This window comes from Eubalaena glacialis, chromosome 1 (genome assembly GCF_028564815.1).
Source record: "Eubalaena glacialis isolate mEubGla1 chromosome 1, mEubGla1.1.hap2.+ XY, whole genome shotgun sequence".
In the NCBI taxonomy this organism is placed as follows: Eukaryota; Metazoa; Chordata; class Mammalia; order Artiodactyla; family Balaenidae; genus Eubalaena; species Eubalaena glacialis.
In genome coordinates, this window is record NC_083716.1 from 76891149 (window position 1) to 76918392 (window position 27244).

Genomic DNA, 27244 nt, shown 5'->3' on the forward strand with positions numbered 1-27244 from the left:
AATGTCAGCACTTGTAAACTCTACAGGAGACCTGATGATATTGCTAATTTAAAAAATAAAAAGTAACACGGAAATTCATTCTTGAAGAAAATTGTAAAGCAGGAGGTTCGTAACAGATGGTTCTTTATGGAAACCAAGGCCATTTTAGGGAGGCAGGGAGGGGAGGACAATCTCAGATTCTGGATCCCACATGCACTGTTTATTTCAGAAATTACTTTAGAAGGCCATATACAACAAATACATCAGATACTTGGTTGAAAGGTAAGAACATGTATTTTAGTCATAAAAGGGCACAGAAGCAGCAGGAGATGGAAAAAGTTAGGCCAGCAAGGAGAAAGTCATGCCTACAGCTAACAGAGAGGATGCTGACACCCCCCGGGAAGCAGGTCTTAGGAAAGGGCTGAGTAACATCTGTGGTGTCTCCAGGATGGCTCACAATGCACTAAATGTGCAATCCACTGGCATCCAACCATTCAGACCCTGAATTGGTGATGGGTGCCGATCAAAAGTGTTTTACTATCCTCCCCAACCATAGCAGTAGAAGCAGCTATTAAGATAGAGGCTGGCAGCTTGGTCTTAGGGTGCAGAATACTCAGCCAAAGAAGAGAGCAGAGGTGCATCAAAATAAGAATAAACATGCATCCAGGGAAACAAAAACCTGAATGAAACAAACTAGAAAACAGTCTGTCGAAATGACAACTGAGGTCTGACAGAACGAGTCCTTGAAGCAACCCAAACACTGAAATCTTGATTAATCAGAATACTCAGGGAAACAGCCTTATTTTGGAAGCTCCCAAATTAATTGAGGGTAAGGTTAAAAACAAACAAAAGTGTGTTTACTTCACTACTATTAACAGAACTTTACATTCCCATTCCTTGCCTCACAATTCAGAGAGCAGGGGGCACAAGTTGAGTTTTTTTCCAGTGCCTGACATCTTCTTTGGCCTTGGGCCTGAGAATTAACCACTGCACAGAACTCCAGATGTGGAAACGGCTGGAGACGGGCTAATCATCTTAGAAGTTGGAGCTTCATTTTACTAAAAGTTTGGAATAAGACTGCTTTCATTTTTCAAAAATTCTTTCTGTAATTTGCCTCTTGCTTCCAAAAGGGACTTGTAAAAAATTCTGGTTCACCGAGATTTCCGTTTGTTAAATTCTGCTTAATCCAGGTGCCTGTATGGACATGAAATGTGTTTTATGATGGCTTGTGTCTAAAAGAACATTACTGACCCCTAGAACAACATTCCCAAAGCCCAGTAGTGGTTGTCCAGAGCCACCCACCCTTTTAGATGATGTTCACAATCGCTGTTGGCTTTTTTTTGGCCATTTTGGGCCTTATGTTGCCTTTCCGGGTAAATCCTAGAGGCTCCCCTTTTTTTGCTGGTCTGCAGAGTTCTCTTGGGGACTCGGCCTGTTCGTGCATGGACTTAGCAGGCTGCATGCTGGCTCTGTCATCCTTGGCTTTTTTCAGGTAGCTCCTTCCCTTTGGATGGAAATGGGTCTTGAGATCAGGGTGGTTACACACAGAATGTGGGTGCCCTCGGCTTCTACAAATGGTTGGGGGGGGAGGAGGGAGATGAGCAGAAAGAAAGATTTCTTTAAATCCTTAAAAGAATAAAAACTACTCATGGAACAATCACTCCTGCATGCTAAGGTGGCAATAATACTGCCAGTAAAACAAATAATATATATTGATATTTTTCTTCCAAAAATTTCTATGGCCTTCATGAAGTGATCTCATGATACTAAATTCCCAGGGAGATATTACTAGTCTTATTTACCAGTGATAAAAACTGAGGTATAGAAAACTTAAATGACTATCCAGGGTAATACATACAGTGGTCTATGGAGAAGATGGGACCAGAACCCATATCTCTTGACTCTTTAAGTGACTTCTGGGGATTCAAACAAATCTGTAGTACAGCTATCATAAAGTATATGATTCACAGTATAAATTTATATATATATATATAAATTAGTGTGCACACTACATTAATAGTGCTATAGAGATATTACGACTACACTATAGCACAATAAGAGAAAGTTATATTATACAATATTTGTAAAAGACTCCTGCAGTACTATCATACTGCCATATACTCACAGACTATTAGCAGAGTTAAAAGTCACATCCACATTTTAGAAAGTTAGGTACACAAGCAGGTAAATTTTCTCCTGAAACTCTCAAATCCATTTATATTATAGATATCATATAAAGTGCAACAGGAAAACATATTATGCAAACATTATCAAATAGCCTAAGTATAAAAAGATATACATACAGGCATTTGGATTTCCTATTTGAGGAGATATCTGTAAGCTGAAGGAAAACAAATAAGACAAAACATTACTTCACTTAAAGGTTGGATTTGGTTTTTAAAATCCTCCTTGCTTGTATTTTTAAGAAATTGTATTCCCATTAAAGAAGCCGGTAACTGGTATCGGGATCACTGCCCATGGCACCATCCATCACCGCAGAGAACAAGAACGTTTCATGCTCAGCTCTGCTTACTCAGGAAGCCTCTGTGGCTCCCTCTGCTGAGGTTTCCAAGAAGCCAGTATCAGCAGGTCTCAAAAATTTGAAAAAGTTAAACAGCCCCTCCAGAGAACAACACTTGAAGAAACATGTTTTTAAAAACTGGAATAATGTGCCATTATTTCTTGATTGATTCAGGCTGTATTTGCAGCTAATTTACTACAGCTATGTCTGGTCACAGTGTATCAACTACGGGGAAAATTGGCATAAAATGTTTATTGCCTAAAATACATCATTTCTAAAATGAAAGCATACGAAGACCAACTCCACAAATGTCCTGAGGCCATCTATCTTTGAGGTTATTTTCCACTCTCAATAAAATATCTGCATGCACTTTTGTGGCTGGGCTCAGAATATCATTTGCAGAATAAATGATAATTATCATTTTGTGTTCCAGATGTCACCAGACACTTTATAGGCAAGTGTATTTATAGCGTATTCCCAACCTCCCTCATGCAGCCTTTACTGAAAGAAGTGGAGTCACATCCGCAGGCAGACTGACAGAAGAAGAGGACGACAAAGAGAATGTGGAGAAAGGGCCATCTTGGCGCAGCGTGGCCAAGACATGCATCCCTGCTATACTCAAATCACCCGAAAAACCACGCTCAGCATAACAGGATCTTCCTCCAGGTCTTCTGTGTGAAGCTTGAGCTTTAGTCAGAAGCAAATCAGAAAGCAGCTTTCTTCAGCAGACTTCTGAGGGTCACGTGCCTAAGAAGGTAAGATGGGACTCCTGCCTTCTGCCTTGGGACACAATTGAAAGTCAGCATTATTGCTGACCCTGTCCTCACTGGCTGGGTTTAGCATGAGAGTAGTAAACGTGAACAGAAAAAGACACATTCCTTGCATGAGGGTCATGAGGTCTTGCAGTATACAAAGAAGGGGGAACAGATGGCTCCGGCAAACACCAGACTGGTAGTTTCCGGGAACCCCAAAGGCATCAGCATTTCTATCCTCTTTCTCCCAGTCCGCCTGCCCCTGCTCCCCATCAGCTGGGCTCCTTGAATGGATTTTAGTGTGTATATAAACTCTAAAAACTTACAGGGTTTTTCTTCCTTTAAATACTTTCCCTCTTAAAAAAAAATTATTATTATTGAGGCATGACAAAATGTTTTCAACTTTATCTATGTATGCAAGCGTATAGCGTAATGATGTATTGCATATGGGTACATAATTCCCTTTGGAATTTTATGCAAAAGTGTGTGTGTGTGCTTCTCTCACCGGGGAAAAGGCCAACAGTGATCTGCTAGATTATGAGGCTTGGGGTGGAGGTGGGGCCGATATCACAGGCACCAAAGAATTTCATGTGCTCTCCTCCCTATGAACACAAGAGGCCAGTGTTCCTTCTGGCCTCCACAGCCTCAGGCAGATGGAAATGCTCTTCCCACTTAGCCCAACTACCTACCTCCATTTTCTCCTGGTCCAACTACTTTGCCTTTTATTTAGGGAGAGGAGGGTATGAAGATGGGGATCAAGAGAGTCCTTGGTCAAGGTTTCGGGTTGAAAAAATATAAATAACCTTGCACTGAGAGCCAATTTAAGTACTTCTAAAAGACAAATACGGTGTCTCAGGTTATTACAGGTTTTGGGAAACTGGACACCTAGCCCTCCTCCAACTTCCCCTCTGTATATACTCAATTTTTCAGGCCAAAACCTTGGACTCATTTTTGACTCCTCACTTTCCCTCACCAGCTAAATCTAATCCTTCAGCAAGGCCAACTGGTCTTGTCAATTTTCCTCCAAGAACATATCCGATACCCTTCACCTCTCTCTACTCGGTTCTACCCAAGCTGCCATCCCCCCTCACCTGCCACAAGAGAAGAGCCTTCTAACTTGTCGCTCATTCTTGCATCCCTCCAGTCAATTCCCCACCGAGCAGCAGAGTGATTTTGCTAAAACACAGATCACCTCCTACTTAAAACCTTCCAATGGCTTCCCCGTGTGCAACGGAACATATGCAAACTCCTTATATGACCAAGAAGCCCCAGCCTGATCTGGATCCTTCCTACCTCTCTGACTTATCACCCACCACTCAAACATGCCAAGCTTGTTCCCTCCTGAGGCAGCTGCATTTCCTATTCCTTTGCCTAGAATATTCCACTTCCAAATTTTCACAGAGCTGCGTCCTTGTTATTCAGGTCACAGTGTAAATGTTACCTCTTCAGCAAGGCTTTTTTTGAAAGCTTTTTGCTAAAGCTAAAGTGGCCATCTCAAACATATCATCTTACTTTTTTCTTTATAGTAGTTATCACTATACGAAATTATCTTCATTATCTGTTTGCTTATTGTGTGCCCCTCCTCCCTGAGACCAGGGACCTCATCGATCTCGTTCACAGCAGTTTCCTCAGCACCCAGTAAGCACTGCATCCCCAGTAAATACGTTAAATGAATTACTGCTAGTCCTAATTTAGCAACCTGCAGGAAATAAATGCAATGCTTAAAATAAGATTATCCAAGCTATTTCATGACCTTCCATTTGAGCAGTTCTCTGAGTGATTTTGGCAGATGGGATATTAGGTCACTTTGTGTCTAATTCGACAGCATGTTTCTGAGCATACAGACAAATTATCTGAGTAAGCATATTACATTTTTAGAAATCAGCCAGGTGAAAAAGAACATAAATGCTTAAGAGGATTAAGGGAAAGAAAGATACATATGCCGAAACATTATTTCAGAAAAGGCACTAAATAAGAGGGGGAAGGAAATTTTTCTAGAGCACAAAAGAATCTTAAAGCTAGAAGACATCTTAGAAAGAAGCAATTTAAACACGTCAATCTAGAAATGTCACTACTCTCTGGAGGTGGTAATGAGAAAAAGAGGGAAGAGGAGAGAGGGAGGGAACTGGGGGTTGGAAAAGAAGGGAGATGACAAGGCTGCACTGTTTCTGTACAGCAGCCTTGTTGGAGACGGCAAGAGCCAGCCAGGCTCCTGACAGCATTCCCCACTGTTCTGGAGGAGGGAGCGGAGGTGGGGGCAGTCAGTCAGAAAGTTCTGCTCCATCCTGGGGTGCACTGCGGCAAGGAGCTCTCCTGGGCGGGGCTGAGGCTCCAGAAGCCTAGGCTTCTTGGTGCCCTGCACCTTCATTCAGCTGGGCCAAATAGGTTACTAAAGATACGATTCAAAGGTTTTCCTGCTAAAAGAATCCAAGTTCTTCCATGTATCCATAGCCACAGATACCAGAGAGGTCAGACTGAGTAGTTTAATTACATCAAAGACGTGGTGAATGTATTTTATTATGATGAAATAGACTAAGTAAAAAGGTAAAATGGTCTTAGGGTTTGTAGACTGTCTCATAACGTGGTACACTATGGTCCAAAGTAGAGTTTAGAGGACTATACGTGAAAACAGGGGAAACCACATCTGCCCATACTTTCAGAAATCAAACATCTCATTCTTGGTCTTCTCAGGGCAATGTGTCCTCCCTCCAAAAGTCAGCTCACCTCACGACAGCCTGATCATGCCCTACTCACAGACAGCTCTCACTTCTAAATTCCCTGCTACAATCTTAACTGCACTTTATTTGATCTGAATTAGTCAACTCTTCCTTATGTAGATCAAATCTGAAGAAGGCAGATGATGTCAGGTTTTGGGACATAAAGAACAAAAACAAATATTTATTAATTAAATGTCCTACCATATTTGTATGTACATGTGTGTGTGTATATATATGTGTGTGTGTGTGTATGTATATACATACTTATGTGTACGTGTGTGTATATATATGTTATGTGTACACATACACACACATAATTTTATATCTATACATCTGACTAGAAGAGCTGAGATGCTGTTCAACTTTTGATTACATGATACAGCAGGATGAGAAGTAATGACTGGCCATGTCTTTTAAAAGGTGTTCAGTTTCCAAGCTGGAAAAGTAAAGTCAGCAGAAGAAGTGAGCACAGAAATATAAATAAAGGTGAGAACTAATGGGCTTCCTTTCTTTCTCGTTGCCTTCCATTATTTTCTCTGAGACCTTCTTAGCTCTGGGTTACTAATAATTTATACATTTCTTAGTTCTGGGTTACTAATAAGCCTAAATACTGAAAATATCATGGCTACATTTTAATTTTAGAATTCCTAACCACCAAAGTCAGGTGATGATCAGAGAATTTAAGAGGCCAAAAGCCCTTATACAGCATCTAGTCCAACTGCTTCATTTTATAGAAGAATGATAGGCCCAGGAAGACAAACTGTCTCATCCAGTCAGAAGCAGGGTGGGAATGATCTAGAAGCCAGGCCCTCTCACCTCACCTCTGGGCTCAGTGACCTCATGCCACAACCCTCCCCTGAGAGATGGCAAGGGGGAAGAAGGAGGCAGGAAAGGGCTCAGAGTGTCCCTCCAGCCGAGACTGCACTCTTGCATTTCCCAAGGAGGTGACAGGGGAATCGAGGAGGGTCTTCCTTCTCAGGAGACCACAGACACCCACCTGGAAAATAATAAATACGTCAGGTAGCTGAAACTGCTTTGATGACAGTTACTGAAACCTCACAAACATAACACATTTACTTCCTTCCAGTCTACTTTGTTCCTGACTGGGAAGTTCTGGCGCTTGCCCAACTGTACGGCTTGCAGGCTGAGGGAACGTTACTACAGGAGGCACTGTGTAAGATTCTTCATTTCTTTCATTCCTCCATGTCTCTGTTCTTTCCTGCTGTCTCTCTCCCTCCGGTCTTCCTTCTTTTATCCACATGCCTTTCATTTCATTCCTTTTTCGATTATTTAATCATGTTTCCTGTTAATCTTGGCTTCCAGACTGCTCAACCTAAACTTTTCAATCAACCAATAGCAACCTTACTAACCTTTTGGTTAGCATAAATGTTTCCTATTTTTCTTTTCCTCATATACATAGTCCATTTGGGGGTTAGTAAAAGAATCATCTTTAAATCTTCTGGGAAGGTGGTAAGCATAAATAAAATTCAATGGATAATGAAAATGTTATAAATAAACCACTTTAGGTTTTCAAAAATCCATTCTTTGGCTTTGTTGTTTATACCACCAAGGAAATTGTATAGAGGGCAAATATGACCATCCACCTCCGTCACCTACAGCATGGTTATTTGTAAACACCCCACCCTCCAAAGAGACCAGGTAATCTTGATCAAGCCACTTATGAGGGCCTTCCCTGGTGGCGCAATGGTTAAGAATCCGCCTGCCAATGCAGGGGACACGGGTTCCGTCCACGTCCAGGAAGATCCCACATGCCGTGGAGCAACTAAGCCCGTGTGCGCCACAACTGCTGAGCCCACGTGCTGCAACTACTGAAGCCCGTGCACCTAGAGCCCGTGCTCCGCAACAAGAGAAGCCACCGCAATGAGAAGCCCGTGCACCACAACAAAGAGTAGCCCCCGCTCGCCACAACTAGAGAAAGCCCTCGCGCAGCACCGAAGACCCAATGCAGCCCAAAAAAAAGCCACTTATGAGAGTCTGGACCTTCATCCATATTCAGGATTCTCATTTGAGCTCTAGCAGTTTTTTAAGTCCCTGAAACCATATGTAAAATTGTATGCAAAAATGTATTATAGCATATCACCTGTGAATTTTTCTTAGTCTTTTTGAAAATCTACTTAAAGAATGTTTCACCTATAGAGACTACCAAATAGTGTTTTCCTTCCTATTAAAGAAAAAATGTGGTTAAATTTTGCTAATTAAGAAGCATGAAAGTTTTCAGAAGATTCCTTGAAGAGCTCCAAAACAGGATAATGACTTCCAATATACTTGACACCAAGGTAGGGACAGATGATTTCTTTGTATACTTCAAACTGTGATCCTACAATATAAAAATATTTCTACCAACTCAGCTTGGTGTGGAGCTGGAGGGTGAAGAAATGGAGACCGTGCATCCAGGATGTTGCTTACTTCCAAGTGTCTTGAACTCACCTGTATCACTTCCATGACACAGGCATGGCCAGGGCAGTGCTTTCAAATGATGTCTAGAAAATTCCTGCAAATCATTCCCCAGTTCCCTTTTCTTCTGTCCTTGACCCCACCTGGTTTATCACAGCCCTCACACCTGGTGCGGGGCCTGCATGACTCACCACGTGCTCACTGGTGTCCCGGCGGAGGCCAGCGGCCTGCTGGCTGTGATAGTACTCCAACTGCTTTTCCGCCAGTTCTACCCGGTGCAGCAGATTCTCAATAAAGTCCTGGAGCCGAGCTTTCCCTTGAACCTCCTTCTCAGCGGCTGCTTCCAGGAAATGGTTGAATGTAACCACTTCTCTGCAAGGCAAAAACATCAGAACACAAAATGGAGAAGCGAGACAGGAATTCATTCATTCAATACATATTTACTGAGTGCCTACTATGTGTCAGGTACTGCCCTAGGCAGTATGGCCACAGCATGATAAAAGAGATAAAATTACATTTTAAGTGATACACTTAGAGACTACATTTTAGTAGAAGAAGATAGTCACTATAAAATATACAAATAAGGGCTTCCCTGGTGGCGCAGTGGTTGGGAGTCCGCCTGCCAATGCGGGGGACATGGGTTCGAGCCCTGGTCCGGGAAGATCCCACATGCTGCAGAGCATCTAGGCCCGTGAGCCACAACTACTGAGCCCATGTGCCGCATCTACTGAAGCCCGTGCGCTCTACAGCCCGTGCTCCACAACAAGAGAAGCCACCGCAATGAGAAGCCCGCGCACTGCAACAAACAGTAGAGTAGCCCCCCCGCTCGCTGCAGCTAGAGAAAGCCCGCGCGCAGCAACGAAGACCCAACGCAGCCATAAATAAATAAATAAATATATTTTAAAAAAATACAAATAAACATATATGTCATATGGTGGTAAGTGCTAAGGAGAAACAGGGCAAGGGGACAGCGAATGATGGAGGAAGGGAAGGAGTAAGTGAAACTATAGAAAGCAAAGTCAGGACAACCTTTTGGATGGGGCAGCATTTGAACAGACACCAGGAAGCAAGGAACAGCCATGCAGATAGCTGGGAAGAGCAAGCCAGGTCCTTGGTGGGAATGTGCAGAATGGTCTGAGGTACAGCAAGGAGGCCTGCAAGGACAGAGCAGAGTGGGGAGGGGAGGACAGCCAGAGCAGGGAGCCAGGTGGGGCCTCACAGGTCAGTGTGTCAGATTTTATTATGAGATGGGAAACCACTGGCCACTTTTGAGAAAAGTTCTGACTTACATTTTATAAGTCCGGCTATTGGGGAAGAAAAGACTACAGGGAAGGAAGTATGGAAGCAAGAGGCCACACTGAGCACCAAAGCATATAAAATGAGTCACCATGTCCAATAGTATATTTTTGAGCTAAGAATGAAACAGTCCAAGAACTGCCATCTTGAGGTAGATCCAAGGTCTGTTGGGGAGGCTACTTTAGCTGACATAGGAGAAGCCATGTTCAGGTTGCCCTTCCCTAAAAAGTTGAGCAAAATACCTTTACCTACATAATTCATTGTGATTCAGAAATCCAGAAAAATTTTAATAACTATATTACTATTTTATAATCTTTTTATTTCTAATGCAAGTATGAAAATAATACTTTACTGAATTATAACTAAATAAGTTCTTTATAAAAAATTCAAACACATTAAAATATAATGAAGAAAATATCACCTGAAACCCCATTATCCTAAGACCACCACTATTTACATTTTGGTAACCATCCTCACAAACATCTCTACAAATACACATACACCCACACACACACACACACACAAATCAGTACTACCAATAGGTATACAGTATCACAATTCTCTCATTTGATTTGCCTCACTTAATAAGAAATCATGAAGATCTTTTTGGCCATCCCCTTTGTATGTTTTGTCACACTCACTGGAGCTAATGAATTCCATAATTTCACTACCTGTTGGATATAGTATTTCCTTTATGTGTCTTTGAACTCTCAACCTTCAAAGAGTGGTCCCTCATTTTTCTGGCCATGTTCTACTCACGAAGAACCAAGATTCTAAGGACTCTGATCATTGTCACCCTAAACTTCATTCATTTTAGATTTAAAAATCCTGTTTTTTTAAATCTAACCTCATGCAGTTGTTCTAGAGAGTTCATTAAATTCATTGCCTTCTCTGAATCTTCTCAACCTCCACTTGATTTTTATTTTCTGCTAAGCTCCATAATTTCTTGAGAGTAGAACTTCAGGGATGTTCAGCGCAGGAAGTCATAGTTTCAAAGAAGGTCTCTGCAAAACAGTTGGTGGTGGCTTCCAGATCCTTATTCTGTACAACTAGTCAGGGAGCCACTTTTACAATTAGTCATGACTTTTCTCTCATAAATATATTACATCACACTTGGCCATACTGAAACTTTTCTGACACTTCCTACAGAGTCAAACGTCTCTATAAAATGTTATATATTTATAAAATTATATATTTATAAAAACAGAAAAGAGACTGGTTCTAACAATGATTCACTCCAAAAATTGCTCATCATACCAGTCCCCTTTTTTCTAGTTTCCTATCCAGATCAAACATAAACCCAGAGCCCATAATAATTCCATTATCTTTCAGTAGCTAAGAAGTAGTCACATATAGGAAATAAGAGTCCTTTTGGAAAGTTCTCTTTCATCATTAAGTTTCAAGTTTATTTCCAGATGTTTCCGTATGAGCCCTGAATAGAAGATGTGCACTTTCCAAGCTGTTCAAGCCACGGACACAAGCCAGTTTTCAAGCTCTGCCGTCATTTGGCTCTGACCTGCCTCCCAGGTAAGTCACAAACCCCAACCAGCAGCAAAACAGTGGAGGGTCCATCCAGGTGCCACATCCAGCCCTGTCATGGTTCTTAGTTACAACTGAGAACCTTTGGATGGAATATCTTCACACAGCTCAAAAGCACCACCGAAAACAAAGCCCAGGAAATGGCTGCTCCTTCCTCTTTCCAACATCAAGGCTTCAATTCATTTGGAGTCAAGTGATGTTTAGTGGTGATGTTTGGTGATGTTTAGGATAACAGACTCATAAACCAGTCTCCAAATTGGTACTTACAGGGGAAACAACCAAAAACCCACAACCCTCTCGCCCACCAAAACCAAAAACATAGAAAAAAGAGCCAGTGTATTTTTTCAATTCATTTTGGTTTATAATATTTACTATATTTATCTCATTACAGAAATATTTCATGTTTATTATGGGAAATACAAAAAGTGACCTATGGAAGATCTAACTGAGCAGGGACTGAATCAGCTTTTTGTTCTTTGCTGTAAGCCTATCACTCAGTACAATACATGACACATAATATTCAATAAATATTTGTTGTAGTCAATGTTTAAAAAGGACAGGGAAGAAACAAAAAATGACCCATAATGCTACCACCCAGAGGTAACTACTGTGAACATTCTGGTGTATTTTTTCCAGTCTTTTTTTTTCTCTGTGCATATTTACTGTTCTTGAGCTCTCAGGCTGTACAGTTTAGAATATAAGACAGCAATATTTGACAGCTTAATCCCATAGAATTAACATCTCAAAAGCAAGAAAACAAATCTGAATGCAATACAGCTTATGATTGTGGCTGCATTTTTAAATCATGTGATGTTTTATTACCAGTTCCATATAAAATTTTTTAAAACATTAATGCCACTAGTTGATTGTGGAGTGTTATGTCATGTTGTAAAACTGAAGCATCTTTTTCTAACCTCCCTCATTCAGTTATTTTGTCCCTTAAAGCTAAGAAGTTAATACCCTTTTTTCCAACCAACCTGGCACCAATGCTAACCTAATTTCAGTTTATGGATGTTTCACATCAACTAAGAAAAAAAAAGAAAAAAAGACAGTTAAAACAGTGATGATTTAATCTTAAAAGAGAAGTTACACGAGAGGAGGGCTGGAGAAGTTCATACTAAGATTGTGTTTGGGTATCTGTATTAGATAAAAACAGGAACAGAACCTAGTGATTAATTGTGGAATAGCACATGTACACAACTTCAAATCCCCCTTTCGCATCCTGTTCAGTCTGGATTAACAATATCCAGAAACACCTCTTATTTTCCCAAGGAATCTTGTGAATTTCCTGAATGAAAAAGAAAGAGATTTAACTACTTTGCATTTGTACTTTCTTTAATAATTATACTCCAAACAGTAAAATATCCATTCAAAGTGCAAGACAGACCAATGGATTTCAATGGAGGGGAGAAGGAAATGTTTGTTCACTGATGTGGTTTCAGATTCCACATTGCAATTAACCTTTGAGAAACTACCAATTGTCAAGCTCTGGCATAATATCAAAGCAGAATATCCACTATTCTCTCAAAAGGCTATTAACATACCTCTCCATTTTCCTACTACATATCTGTGTGAGACTGGATTTCCTTCATCTACTTCAACCAAAACAACAAATTTGCAACAGATTAAAGGTAGAACTAAGGTTCAGCTGCCTCCTATTAAGCCAGGCATTAAAAGTATTTGCAAAACTTTGAAAATAATACCACTCTTTTCACTAAATTGTTTTTGGGAAAATTGTTCTTTTTCACAAAAATATGTTATGTTAACAAGTAATGGATTTAATATCATTATTTTTATATGCATTAGTGTCTTTTTTACTTTCTAAATTTTAATTATTAATACAGTAAATATTGATAGATAAAACCCACACAGAGAAAAGCTTCTTGGGGTCCTCAGATTTTTTTAAGAATGTAAGGGGAAGCGAGGCCAAAAAGTTTGAGAACTGCTGCCATGCCATGTACAGGGTGATCCTAAACCTCAGAACTCTGGTAAGGGTGGACGACGTGGGCTAGAACTCTAGTACGATGCAGCCACAATCCATACATTTATTTACTCCATTATTCAGGAACTCAACGAACATCTACTGAACGCTACAAGGTACTGGGCTTAGTGCGAGGGCATTCATGAACCGGTGGCTGTCCTCATGAAGCTTACTGTCTAACCAGGGGTCAGCCAACTTTTTCTGTAAAGGGCCAGGGAGTAAAATTTTAGGCTCTGCAGTCCGTATGGTCTCCGTTGCAACTACTCAAGTCTGCCTAGCACAAAAGAGCCACAGAGGCTGTGTAACAATAAAACTTAATTTACGGACACTGAAATTTGAATTTCATATAATTTTCATATATCACGAATTATTATTTCTCTTTTGAATTTTTTCAAGCATTTAAAAATATAAAAACTATTCTTAGCACGGGGCTCCACAAAAACAGGTGGCAGGCTGGATCTGGCTGTCCTGCACAGACACCTCACATAGTGGGGGAAGCAGACATTAAAAGAAACAAATACTGAAATAAATACAAAATTACAAAGCTGGGCTGAATGTGACTAAGAAAAAGAATAACACATGCTATCAGACAGCAGAGTAAAAGACCTGTGTGGTTTTATTTTAAGTTCTCAACGCTAACTCAGAATACAATGTAAAGCTGGAAGGCCAGATGAGAAGATAAGGGCAAACCTGAAATTCAATCCAGGTGTGGGTGCAGACCAGCTCTGGGGAAATTAACTAACTGATTCTAGGCTGCTTCCAGCCCTATCTTTGACTTCTTATTTATTTTTTTTAAAAAGGTTAAAAATGACTGAAATCAAGGTTTTAAGTTTCAGTGGAAAATATGCTTATTTAAAGCAATATCTGATACTAAAGGAACAAATACCAGAATACCACTATAGTATAAGAAACTGGCCTGAAGTTCATTATCATGCTGAATGATTTGCAGACCTAGAAATCTTTCAGTATCCTGAGATTCACAGGCATTCAGAAACAAACACAGTAGAAGGAGGCACTGAGTGAAAAAGCCCCTTCAGTACAATCAAAGTTTTACTGAGAAAAAAAAATTTGTTCACTCATGTACTCATTTACTTACAGGATGGTTATAAGGTCTAAAACATAGATAATATTTTATTTTTTACAGATTGAACCCCTTCAATTCCTTCTTCTGAGGTGGGTTAAAGATGGGTTAATTTCAAAAAAAAAATCAAAGATATACTATCATGTGAACAACACACTCTAGAAGCAGTTGTAGAGATAGAGGGAAATGCACGTTAATGCACCGTGGTGTTCATTGCGATTTTACGTTGGCATTGAACTATGCATTGTTTTTGTTTGTTTGTTTTAAATATTTGCTTATTTATTTTGGCTGTGAAGGGTCTTAGTTGCGGCACGCTGGATCTTCGTTGCAGCATATGGGATCTTTAGTTGCGTCATGTGGACTTCTTAGTTGCGGCATGCAGACTCCCAGTTGCGGCATGCAGGATCTAGTTCCCCGACCAGGGATGGAACCCGGGCCCCCTGCATTGGGAGCACGGAGTCCTACCCACTGGACCACCAGGGAAGTCCCGAACTATGCATTGTTAATGAGGGACGACACACTGATCATATTACTCACTGTAATCTACTATCAACAAACCATTTATCATGTCCATCTCCCTACGTTTCCACCTTTCGTGGCCATCCTTTAGCCTTACAATCCCCTCGGGTCTCATCACTGCACATCACCTCCTTTCTGCTCCAGCATCAGTGAACTCCACTCAGCCTACAAGCCAAATGCTTTCTTCTGCAGATGCTGTTCCCTCCACCAGGGTCCCTTCCCAAGCCCCCACTCTAATGATCCCTCTAACCTGAGGGCTCCACTCGCCTAGGTGTGGGCTGGGTGACCTGCTGTATTCTCCCACAGACCATGCAACCTATCACAGCACACACTGCAGGGACTCATCATGCCACTGACGCCGTCAATCACAAAATCAGTGAGTTCAGGGCCCTGGCCTGCTCCTACACTGTGATTCCCACAGCACCTAATGTTGAGCCCAGCATACAACAGAGACTCCACAAATTTCTGCTGAATGCATGAGATGTCTAACTACATCTCTAGTCAAAAATCTTTAGCTGACTAAAAGATACTTAGGTTTCCTTGTCTCTTTTTCCAGACAAGCATTGGGGCATAAAACCAGTAAGTAACCTACAACACAGGTACCTGCTGCAGAAATGGAGGTGGGATCTAAAATTGATGCCTCTCTCCTGTTCTTAAACAACACTTTAACAGCTTCTTATCCCAAGGGCAAAGTTCTACCAAGTTATTTAAATTTCATTTTGCATTACTGATTTATGAACCTCTTCAGAGGTATATGAAACAGTAAAAATACCCCTGGCTAAAAATAGCCTAGCTACTGATCACAGAACACCTCAGACAGACTGTAATGTCAGCCACGAGGCAAATCATAAAGCTGAAGCCAACCACCTCCGAGCACTGGAAGCCAGGCTGCACACTCAGAGCTCGGGGTCAGCTCCTGTGTCCCTGGTGGGGCCCACAGGGTGGAATCCGCACCTGCCACACATCGGGAGCCATGTCACATTTCTACTCTTGTCAGCCCTTTGCCTCATCTCTCCTTTTTGACTTCCTGGAACACACCAAAAAGTGTAATATATGGTTCTAATTAAGAACTTAAAAAATAACTCTAAGGAGAAGGTCAAATTATTTTTATAAATAGATCAAAACCACATTCTAAGCCCCTCAGTCCAGACAGAGAGGGTAGTATGGGGAGGGAGGGACAGACATGAGAGAGACAAATAGACATTTTTTGGGGGGGGGGGTCTCCAAATTTTACCAGATGCCATCTCTAAGAGGGAATATTTGACATCCAGTTTTTCCTACATTGGTTTGTAAGTCTGCATGGAACACAGCCTGGATAGAGAGGACCCCATTTACATAAATGCAGGAAAATGTGGAGCAAACAGACACCTCCCCGTCCCACTGAACTCTGCATCTAACATGATTTTTCTTGGCCTGCTTCCTAGCTATGGATCAGTCTGGAGACCATGCTGTCCACTCACTGCTTTAGCTGATCAAAAATGGGAAAGACGTAATTAAGTGGCAAGAGGGTTTAGTTGTGCAAAGCAAGTTACCAAGTCAAACTTGTCCTTCACAGGACAGCATTCTACAGCCAGCTTTGGATAGAAACCTAAATGGACATTCCTGGTTCAAGCCACCCCTCGATGTCTCTTTTAACATACCCCTAATGATGATTAATGCCTAATTTATCTGCTGGTCTACTCCTGTCATGAAAGCAGGAACTGGACTCATTTGGTTATCACTGTATGACCAGAACCTAGAACAGTACCTGGCATTCAGCAAGCAATCAATAAAGATTTGTCTTCGGGCTGACACCAGGCTGGGAACAAGTCAAATGATGAAGGAAGAAGGGAAAGATCCTATCTGTCATAGATCGCACGGGAGCAGGATGGAAATTAGAGATGGAATTACAAAGAGGTCCCTCACTGCCATCAAAGGCTGGTAGTGGCACATACTCTACCCTGACTGGGAACAGACATCCAGAGGGTCAAGTTAAAAGCCCTTGTTGGAAGTTACAAGTCCTGGGTTGGTGTTCCAGAAGCTTAGTATCACAGCTATACTGATGACGCTACCATTTCCCCATTTCCCAACACCTTTGATGCCACCTGACATTTTCTTCAATCTCATCAGAAAAATAAATGATGTCACCATGGCAGCCCTCCCAACACAGCAGAGAAGCAAGCCCATTCCAAAATGGGCCAGATTTGGTATTACCTAAGTCTTGATACTCTGGGCAAATACCGTATTTTCAAAAGTCTGGCTGAAGCATAGTGAATTAATGGAAAAAGCACTCAGCAGAGAGATAGGGAACTTGGGTTCCCGTTTCAGCTTTGCTACTAAATTTTTGTCCTTGTCATTCTACTGTTCTGGGCTTTATTTTCCAAATCTGTAAAATGAAGGTGGGTACCTTCCAGAACTAAAATTACACAGTCCCCTCAGGGTTCGTTTCTAACAGTCACCTCTCTGATGTCCTTCAGTATGTCACTGTCCTCCAGCTACCAATGCAAATCCCACCCTTCCTCCTCACTCCTTCAGTTTGGCCTCACCACACGGGAAAACGCGTTCTCTAATGTTCACCAACTTGAAACTGTGGCTTGTATTTAAGCACTTGTTCAAACTACCCTGAGTTTGAACATGGGTATGTTTTATTCTTCCTATGTAGCGTGTAAGTTCCTTAGGGAAAAAGACCAAGAATTTCATGTCCCCCAAACACACCTAGCACAGTGCTGGGCACATCACAGGTGCTCAGTCAGGGCCTTCCAACCTTACCAACAGATGAGTGTGCAAGTAAATTTAGGATTACTGCTATTACACTGATGTTCTCCAAACCCCAGGTCACCAACTCAGCCAGGAATCAGCTACAATCTGTCCTTTCTTGTTAAGGGATACCTTACTGCAAGGTTGGCTGGGACTGATTTACCTGATTATGGGCAGTGCTACCCTACAAGCTCTGAATACTCTTGAACAAGTAAATACAGTACCTGTTTCCATAGGACTTTTAAAGCTGCACAAACTTTGTGAAGACAATGAGCAGTTTCTTGGATTTGCACTCCAGAAACATAAAGACACCTCTCTGTGGAGGTACAATGAGACTCAGGACAAAAGTACAAAACACTGCCAATTCAAACAATCTCCTCTGTTACAGAGCATATATATGACTTCTGTAATCCGAGTTGATTCAGCCTACAGATGGCCTCAAGGCAGAATCAGCCCTCAAGTCTTTTTTTTTTTTTCCGGTATGAAAGAAAGAATTTTAAAGTTATGGGGAAAATCCATAAGCAAGAGAGCCTCATGTGAATGTCAAATACTAGGTGTTTGCTTTTTTTTAAACCAAATCTATTATCTGTGTCTTAAAGGGTCCCCAGAGTTTAAGTCAATTTCAAATGGGACTGTAACAACCTACTTCTTCTCACAAATGGGCCTTGAGAGCTCGTTTGGAGGGGTTTAACTGGAGAGCACAGCTCCCGGTATGTTCGTTGGCCAAGCAGGTCTTCCATACGTGAAAGGTCATCTCTTTGGTGGAAGGCTTAGCACTGTGAGGGAGCGGTGGAAGGAAGGAGCATGGCCCAGCCAGGCAGATGTAGTCAAATCACCCTGGTTTCAGGAGTGTGACAGATGGGCAGCTGGCTTGCTCTGCTCCCCATTTTGAGGTGGGGGGTTTAGACACTGTAGCCACTGAGGCTGTTGGCCACAGTTGCTCTCTCAGACCAAGAGCTCCACTGTCCTTCCTGGAAAGAAGACTCTTTCAGTTCTATTTTATGTACAGAAAGAGTGATTATTTGAGGCTTGAATACAGAAATTAATGGCACAGGCCAAATGAAGGCTTAACAAAATGAAGAATTTGTTTATTTTATGTTGAAAAGTTTAAGGCAGTTTCACTGAATTTTCATTTAAAGTGTTTTTTTAAATGTCATTGCTTTTTTTCCCCTGGTAGTTCAAAAATGTCATACTAAAAATCAACTCATAATTTACCCACAGGTATACACCCAAAGACATGAATGAAGATATATGTACAAGGATGTTAACTGAGACATTATTTTTAATATCAGGAAAAATGGAACAAAACCATGTATTCATCAATAACAAACTGATTAGATTAGTATGTGTCATGATTCCGCTTGGGAAAACACAGTAACTCTGTATGTGCATAAAAAGTACATGTGATTGTATGGACACAGGAAAGGTCTAGAAGGACAGTCACTGAACTAAACAGTGGCTGTCTCCAGAGGGTGGGGTGGGGGATGTTTGGTGAGGAGGGAGGACTTTTAACACATACAATTTTACCCTGTTAAATGTTTTTTTTTACAAGTATATTTAGTTTTTTAATTGGTCCTCAGGTAACAGCACTGGATTAACCATATATAACATATTATCACTATGGATTCATGCATGGCCCACTTTTACTAACGTTAGTTAACCAGTTATTTTTAATAATAAAGCACCCTTGAACACACCACCCAAAATAAAACGTAGATCCTTGACAATAACCTAGATCTAACCATATGTTCCTCCCTACCATCATATTGTTTCCCCATACTCCAGGCAACCACCACCCCAAATCCCATGTCCATTATTACTTGTGTACTTAATAAATAAAACATGACAAACAAGTAAATGCACACAATTAATTTGGTTGCCTTTTAAATTCAGTGCTCGTCAATCAAACAGAAATATCACTAATTTAATTCTAGGCTTTTCTCTGCACATAGAGCAACCCCATCTGCCAGTTTTTCAGTGGTGCAGTGTTAGTCACCCTGGGTGCTATAGCAGGTCAAGGCACTAGCTTCCCACCAGGAAACATCAAGAGCCGAGAGAGAAACATTTTTCGATGGAGATCATCTCCCTAGGAGCAAAGTATCAATAAATCAATGGCTGATTCAAAGCCGTCCTCACTGCATGATTTTAAAATTATCTAGTTGAGCAGAGCAGGCTTTCCCTCTAGGTAGGCAGTAAGCATTTAGTAATAGCAAGTGATGATCTCTTTAATATATAGGGTTTCTCAGCCTCTTACCAAGTAGAGAAGCTTTAATTTACTACATTTTAAGAGACAACACAAAATAGAAGAGTGCCACAGGGCAAAGAAAGCATGAAATTAAGTCAATCTGTATAATAGAACTCAACTTATTTGAAAACCTGCCTTTTAGGCTGTTTCAGTCAATCAATTTTTACATTCTTTGGTTCTGTGAATTCTGAGCCTCCATTTAAAATTAAATCCAACATTAAGCATTTGGGAAATAACACTGCATTGTTACATATACTTTTCTAGTTTGGGTTGAATCCATACTCATTGATAAGGAAATGCTTTTCCAAGTGTGATAATTTTTAAAGTAATAGCTTCTCTGATCACCTATAACTTGTAAAAACCCGTGTCAACTCTTTGCAAGCAGGCATGACTTAGTCTAGTATTTTACAAAAAGAAAATTCTCAAACTTAAATCAGAAGAGTATGGAAATCTCAGAAGCTTCCTCTGGGTCTCCTAATGTCTGCTTCTTCAAAATAAAAATTATAATTAACAGATTCTCCACTACTGACATGTAATTAATATGGACAGGTAATCCAAAATGGCAAAGAAGCCAAAATTATTTATATTTAGAGTATACTTGAATAAGACAGCCTCTCATGTTCTTGATTTTATTGCCTGGAGACTGTCAGTGAGACGGAAAGGGTCCCCTAGCACTCCCTTTCTGCCTTCCCGCTCAACTCCCTCCCAACCCCCCTCCCCACCCCACCCACGACCACGGCCAGGAAAGGGTCCCATGAACAGACTGCACTACTCCTCTCTCTAAAAAAATTATTTGTAGTGGTTTACAGTTTCCAAGGTGAGAAGGCATTCAATATTTCGACTTTCATGTTGCTGAGCTGGAGACCACAGTGGAGAGGGTAAATAGTATTAAAAGCCTTATGCCTCCTACATTCAACTATATCAATGGGAGATGTAGCCAAGGTACCTGCAAGTAATTAAAACCAAACCTTGCTTAACATTCGAGTGTAACTTGGGAGGGGGTGGGAAGTGCCTAAAGCAACGGGGTTAGCATCCTGTTTCAACGCCACTTACTCTTCTTTCCTGAGAAGCTCCTCTTCGGATTCCGTCAGGCGTTGCCTCAGCCCTGCGATCATCTCCACGGCCACATCCACCTGTCTATTCAGGGCCCGCTCTCGTCTCTGCACCTCCTGCTTTTTCTGAGTCAGCTGCACAAAAGCTGCCCGAACTTCCAACAGTTCAGCCGTTTTCTGGGCCAGCTCTTTGGTGAGTTTATCGATTCTCTTCTCAATGGTCCTGTCCACGGCCTCGACCATCCGATTGAATTTTTCTCTGACATGTGCCTCGAAAGCTGCTTTGGTGTCTGAGGTGGGAAGGCCAGGACTGGACCTCGGGCCATCCAGCGAGTCTGCACGTAGGTCTACCGTAGTGTAGGTCTGCACATAGGACACAGGCCTCTCTGCCACCACCTCGAATGGCTTCCTGTCCTTGCAGTGTTCATGCGAAATGCTACACAAGTTAACATAGCTCGGTTTCTGCTTCACTATGTTGCCACAGCTCTGCAATTTTCCCTGTTTCAGGGGTTCTGAGGAACTGACTAGGTCTGTGTCTTTGAGGGACGGAAAGAGGCTGCATTTTGTCAAGAGGGTTCTTTCCTGGTAGCTGTGACTGAATTCCAGATGGGCCCTCAATGAGGACAGGCTTCTAAATCTGGTATGGTCCCCACACCTCGGGCAGCGGAATGGCAGGCACACAGCGACATTCTCAAAGGACTCCTGCCAGGGGTATCTGCTTTCCTCAAAAGCCTTCTGTTGCATTACTCTCAAAGTCCTGGGCAGGGGAGAATAAAACAGGTAATTGGCACATCTGTTTAAAAAATGCTACTGAAATGATTGTCGCTGATCATCTCCATGAGGACAGAGGCTTTTAAATTCCAAATGACTTTTGCATTTAATATCTTATTACTAAAATTAAAAACCTACAATCCATGGGCCAAATCTAGCCACATTCCACTCATTTGCATATTGTCTACTGCTGCTTTTGCACTAAACGATAGAGGTGAGTAGTTGAGACAGAGGCTCTACAGCAGGCTAAATCAAAACTACTTACTACTTGGCCTTTATAGACAAAGTTTGCCAACCCCTGCTTAGGACAAAAAAGGTGGGTAACATTCCCTTTCCACAGATGAAAAGACTGGAGCAAGGAGGTAAAGTAATTAATCCAAGGTCAAATGGACAGTGTCAGATTCCGACGTGGAATTCAAGTTTCCTGCCCTCCTGAATTTAGTACAGTAACTGCAAAAAAGTGTCCTATTTTACTGATGACACTGATAAGCATGAATACAAAAAAATGAGAAAAACTCACATGAATTGCCAAAACAGGTCCTAAGACAGCAAGCTCAGCAATCTTTCCTCAAGTATAGGAAAGGTTATCACTCAAACTAGGTGCAGTGGCATTAAGCACACAATCAGCTGAAAAATTTTCGACCTGAGATTTTTGCCCTTAATTTTGTTTTTAAATTATTGCCATGATGATTTAAATCAAAGTGTTATCATAATAATGATGCCCCCCCCAATACTCCAGATTTACTGAAATCTGGAAACCCAATATGTCAAATACTATCGGACGTAAGTGGGGGCCACGTACAAGATTTTATTAAAACAGAGTGTTCTGGATGGATTTGTCTTGTCTCTGTTTTAAGATGACAACCTCTAGGATGGCCAAAGTAGGTAGGTATCAGCATAACTCTTTTAATAACGGCAAGTCCTTATTTCCTTGCAGACATTTATTACCTTAGCCCTAGCAACAGATGACTGCTAGCAACCCAATTCCACAAGCAGCACGTATCTATTCCCTCCAGTAAGGGTTTCTTCTTAAATGTAACAAGCGCTGGGCCCCAAACAGAGGTCTAGACTGAGAAATGTTGTTCCTAGGCCCCTCCACCTCTTCAGAAGTAGAGGCGCCAAAGGTCCCCACACAGCTAGGCAAAGCTTCCAGGTTAATAAGCCTCTGGCCCCCAAAGAGGGGACCCTCTTCCTGTGCTACACCGGGCTGTTGGACCACGGGTTTCCTGGAGATAGGATGCCAACCCTGGCCGGAAACTCAAGCCAGAGGTGAAGAAGGGGAACTCGGGATTCTAGGGAGCAAGGGGAAGGGGTGAATCCCTGCATGGGGAAATGGGTAATCACGCACTCCGGGAGTACGCAAGGTTTCAATGGCCCAGAGGAAGCTCCAGTTCACAGGGTGGGCGGACAAGCCCTAATTTCCTCTGCCTAAGCAGGGCAGGCTGGAAATGACTGTGCCTCGGGGGTCCCGGCTCTCCCCGCCCCTGCCCCGCAGCGTGCCAGCCCGCCGGTGCCAGAGTGGATACATGCGCACACGAGTTCCCGCAGGCGGGGGCCGAGAAGCCCAACTCCCCGCCGTGGTGCGGGGACGGGACCTACTGCCTAGCCCGGACGGCCCCCTCTGCCGCGCCCTCTGAGCCGGGCCGCGGGCGCAGATGCCCACTTACCCGACTTGTTGCTGCACCTGCAGCTGCTGCTGCCGCTGCCGCCGCGACGCTTCTACTGCTGCGGGTGCGAAGCGGTTTTCAGCAGAGCCGTAAATCAGGCTGAGCTGGTCCGCTCCCACCCCCCGCGCACCCCCGCTCCGGGACGAGCGGCGCCCAGGGCGGAGCGTGCTCGGGCCAGCGGGGGCGACGTGCGCGGTCGCCGGGGACCCGCGCGCTGAGAGAGCTTATGCCCTGGGGGTCCCGGACTGCCGTGGTCCCGCAGGGGACACCCGCGCTCTGCTCAGCTGCCGAGAGCACCGTCTGCCCTCCCCCAGCCGTGGAGCGGGATCGGGCTCAGGATTCCACTGACATCACCGGGAGCGGTGCTGGGATCGCTCCCCTGGAGAGGAAGGAGGAAAGCGTGCCAGCCTCGGAGGCGCTGCGCTTTCCGCAGGCCCTGGCAGGGTTTTTTCGCACTTTACAGTTATTGGGGAGCGGGAGAGTGTGCATCAGGATGGGCATCTTCTTTGAAAATCTGCCAGCAGGAAGATCCGGGTGTATATGTTAGGACCTCTTCATCCTAACATCCCCAAATAACTAACCTAGAGAGTCTACCCTAACCTTCCTGGCGGAGTGTCCTCGTGCTAAGTTAACCGGCAGAACTAAATCTAGAAAAGTACAGGGTTGTGAATAAAGAAAGAAACGAGACCCGCACCATTCGCACCCCCATCTCTGAGGGGCACCCTCCCCTCCCCAGCAAAAGTGAAGATTTATCATCCTAAAGGGAGGTTTCTTTCCTTCTAAAGGACACTGATGACTCAGCTTTTTTTTTTTTTAAACCTCTTTTGGAATATTCCTAGTCTAACTGTTGAAATATGAAACCAGAATAGAAGTTACCATTGGGTTTTCTTGTCAAAAGGAGAGGTTTTGTTCATCTGCAGACACTTACTCAATGAATCTTCTTGACTCCATAGGGTGTCTCTCTTCTCAGAACTTACTAATTTCAACCTTGATTTTATTTTAACTGTAAATATCTCAGTAATTGTCTTATTTTTTTGTTTTTTGTTTTGTTTTGCAAATGAATCATCACATCAATGTAATTAAGAGTCCAAATTCTGGAGTTAGGCTTGATTCAAATCCAAGTTCTAGAATTGAAATGTATTTTACAATATATTAAATATGGTGATTACATTAACCAAAAATTGACCTTAGAAGAACTGAACAGGGACCCTCTCAGATGTGAATACGCTCCTGAGAAGGGAACCCAGATCAGTTCCTATACCTTCTCCATGTCTGCAACACGCATATGTGTGCAGAGTCCCCTGGGTTGCAGAGCTCATAAGTGGCCTGAAGATCAGAGGCAGTCCTTTGGAATCAGACAAATCATTTCACACACCAAGTGTCAGGTAATTATGAAAATCCAGGGAGGTTATGAATGAACTTGCTCCAGACTGACTGTAAGGATTAAGTAGCATCTGCTGCTACATCTTCATCTCCCTAATGCAACTAATTGCATTCATGTTTTCTGTTTTTCAACCAGTGTAATTGTGTACCTACCATCTACCAGTACTAATCACTTGCATCATTTAAGCTTCAGAGTCAGAGCTGTAATCTGGCTTTCAAGCCTCCACCAGAATAATCTACTAGAAAACTCTATTTCTGTTAAATTTCGTTGGCATGGCAACCACCACGCAACACCATGCCTTAAATCCCACAGCAGTCTGTTAGCCAGAGTGAGTCTGCAGAGAGCAGGCCGTATACAGAGGCTAAAAATAGACAATTTTACAGCGAGGTTTCCCCTCCCCCACTAGGAGGAGTGTGACTTACTTGCTCCCTTTGGTGGGGTCAAACATGAGCCAGTTGAGAGAATGGGCTAATCTTCCAGTTTACAGATTTCTCCACCCCAGTGCCTGGACTAGGAATGTGGAGACCCAAGGTCTAATACCAGCTTCACTCCCTGATTAGCTGCGTGAGATTCAATGCAAGAGGGCCAACATCTCTGGGCTTCAGTGCCATCATTTGTAAAAGGCAGGAGCTGGAATGGACTAAGGATTTTCCAGTGCCACAGTCCTAGTTGCTAGTTCAGTTAATGTGTTTGTCATTTCCTTGCTAGTGTGGATGGGGTGGCTCGCAGAGAGGACATGGCAGGCAGGGGTGGTGGTGGTGAAGTTTGTCGTTTGTCAACAAGTGATTTGGCAAAAATCATTAGGTGTGATCTCTGGTAATTATAGCTGACGTACGGAGTGCTTATCACATGCCAAGGACGGTGCTAAGTGATTTTCACATAATATGCCATTTAACCTTCCTAACAAGGCCAAGAGAGAGAGATTACTAGTATCCCTATTTCATAAATGAGTAAACTGAGTCATAAAAATAGTAGAATTAATAGATCGTTTTTACATAGGTAGTAAATTATATAGCTGAAATTTGAACCCAGGCTACCTAAATTCTGAACCTGCATGCTTGACCATTATTCCATTGTATCTCCAGTGCCAGATCATTGCCTGTTCCCCTAAGGGCCCTCAAAAACTAATTGTTGAATGTGCAGTGAATGACCACTATGCTAGAAGGTTCTCAGTGCATATTATTCACAAAGCTTCAAAGTCCTTTCCTTTCTTAGTAGTTTATAATGTGAAGAGAAACCTTTGAGATATCTGCCCTAAGCGAAATGGTTGTAGAGGAGGTAGAAAACTCGTTGGTCTGGAATAAAATATACAGTTAAAATATGAGTATTGTTAGGTAATGAGTCTGAATTATGTAATTATGTGAAAAATGAATTGTGGAACTGATGTTCTGTCAAAATAAGGCCTGTTTTCTAGGACCTAGAATACATAGGCAATTTCCTCCTACTATTTTAGGCAAAAGTTATATTTGTTTTTAGAAGCAGAGAGGAAAAATAGGGCACTTAGAACTATGGGCAAGCGAGAACTGAACTTGCGAATAACGTATAGGCTATAGTAATAAATCTGATTGGGAAGAAGGATTCCCACCACCTCCCCTGTCTCAGCCTCCCACAGCAGGTCCTAGGTTGTGCTAAGACCATAAGGTGAGTTGAAAAGATAACTTCTTTGGAACAGTATTATTATAAGGTGAAAATTAGTAGTGTTCTTCAGTCTCTACCTTCTAGTCTAACATCTCGCTAAAAATGAGTTGTTAGTGTACTTTAAACTTTTTATTGGAGACGAATATACATATACTAGTTTTTCATATCGTAAGGGAAAACCCTAATGAATTTTCACAACTAGAAGCATTCATGTGAGCAGCATCCAGATCAAGAGACAGCAATTCCCTGCCTCAGAATACTCCTTGGTATTCCTAGCAAGCACTTGTGCCCTCCTCCACGAGGGTAACCATCATCCTGACTTCTAACAGCATGGCACAGGCCTGCATCTGTATGCTTCATGTAAATGAAATCCTATTGTATGTACCCTTTTTTAGTTTGGGTAGATACTGCCTAATAGTAGTCCAAAATGTTATACCAATTTACAAACCTAACAATGTATAAGAATTCCAAATGCTACATACACATCCTCTTCAACTCTTGGAATCATCTTACTTTAATTTAGACATTCCGGTAGCTGTGTAGTGATAATCTCACTGTGGTTTAATTTAGAAGTCCCTCCCTGATGGCTAATGAGGGTGAAGTACCTTTTCACACGGGTTTAGGATATTTGGATATCCTCTTCTGAAGTGCCTGTTCAAAAAGTTTTTTTCTGTTTTCTCTTGTGTTGTCTTCTTCTTATTGATTAGTAAAAGTTTGTACATATTCTAGATATCACTCCTTTGTTAGATATACATATGGGGATTTTTTTCTCTGTGTTAATGCCCTTTATGTCTTTAAGAAATCTCTACCTATTGCAAGGTCATGAAGATGTCTTCCTATGTTCTCCTCTAAAAGCTGTATTGTTTTATTTTCACATTTAGCAATCCATCAGCAATCCATCTGGAATTAATTGTTAGGTAATGGTATAGGAAGGGGTACATATGTATATAT

At 42.1% G+C, this 27244-nt stretch overlaps 1 protein-coding gene and 1 long non-coding RNA gene across 2 annotated transcripts in view; one reads left to right on the forward strand and one right to left on the reverse strand.

The window, feature by feature from the left end:
- LOC133096392 (uncharacterized) overlaps positions 1 to 7134 on the forward strand; it is a 395413-nt gene extending 388279 nt beyond the window's left edge. Inside the window, exons 7-9 of the long non-coding RNA XR_009701773.1 lie at positions 2996 to 3255; positions 6390 to 6455; positions 7057 to 7134. This is a non-coding gene — a long non-coding RNA (uncharacterized LOC133096392). The remainder of the gene's footprint in view (positions 1 to 2995; positions 3256 to 6389; positions 6456 to 7056) is intronic.
- ZNF365 (zinc finger protein 365) lies at positions 1135 to 21583 on the reverse strand. The gene is made up of 5 exons (XM_061197959.1): positions 20835 to 21583; positions 8576 to 8756; positions 2283 to 2320; positions 1282 to 1547; positions 1135 to 1173 (listed from the first exon to the last, which is right to left on the reverse strand). Exons 1-4 carry the CDS (start codon positions 21575 to 21577, stop codon positions 1286 to 1288), a joined length of 1224 nt encoding a protein of 407 aa, XP_061053942.1. The 5' UTR covers positions 21578 to 21583; the 3' UTR covers positions 1135 to 1173; positions 1282 to 1285.
- Between the last annotated feature and the right edge of the window lie 5661 nt (positions 21584 to 27244).

Bases quoted from the DNA above. Each gene is read 5' to 3' on its own strand.
- ZNF365 (XM_061197959.1), bottom strand. From the start codon at position 21,577: ATGCAACAGAAGGCTTTTGAGGAAAGCAGATACCCCTGGCAGGAGTCC. The intron at 8,757-20,834 runs GTAAGTGGCGTT...TTTGCCTTGCAG, and splicing joins GAGCTTCTCAGGAAAGAAGA to AGAAGTGGTTACATTCAACC. The intron at 1,548-2,282 runs GTATGTATATCT...AACCATTTGTAG, and splicing joins AATAGGAAATCCAAATGCCT to AAGCCGAGGGCACCCACATT.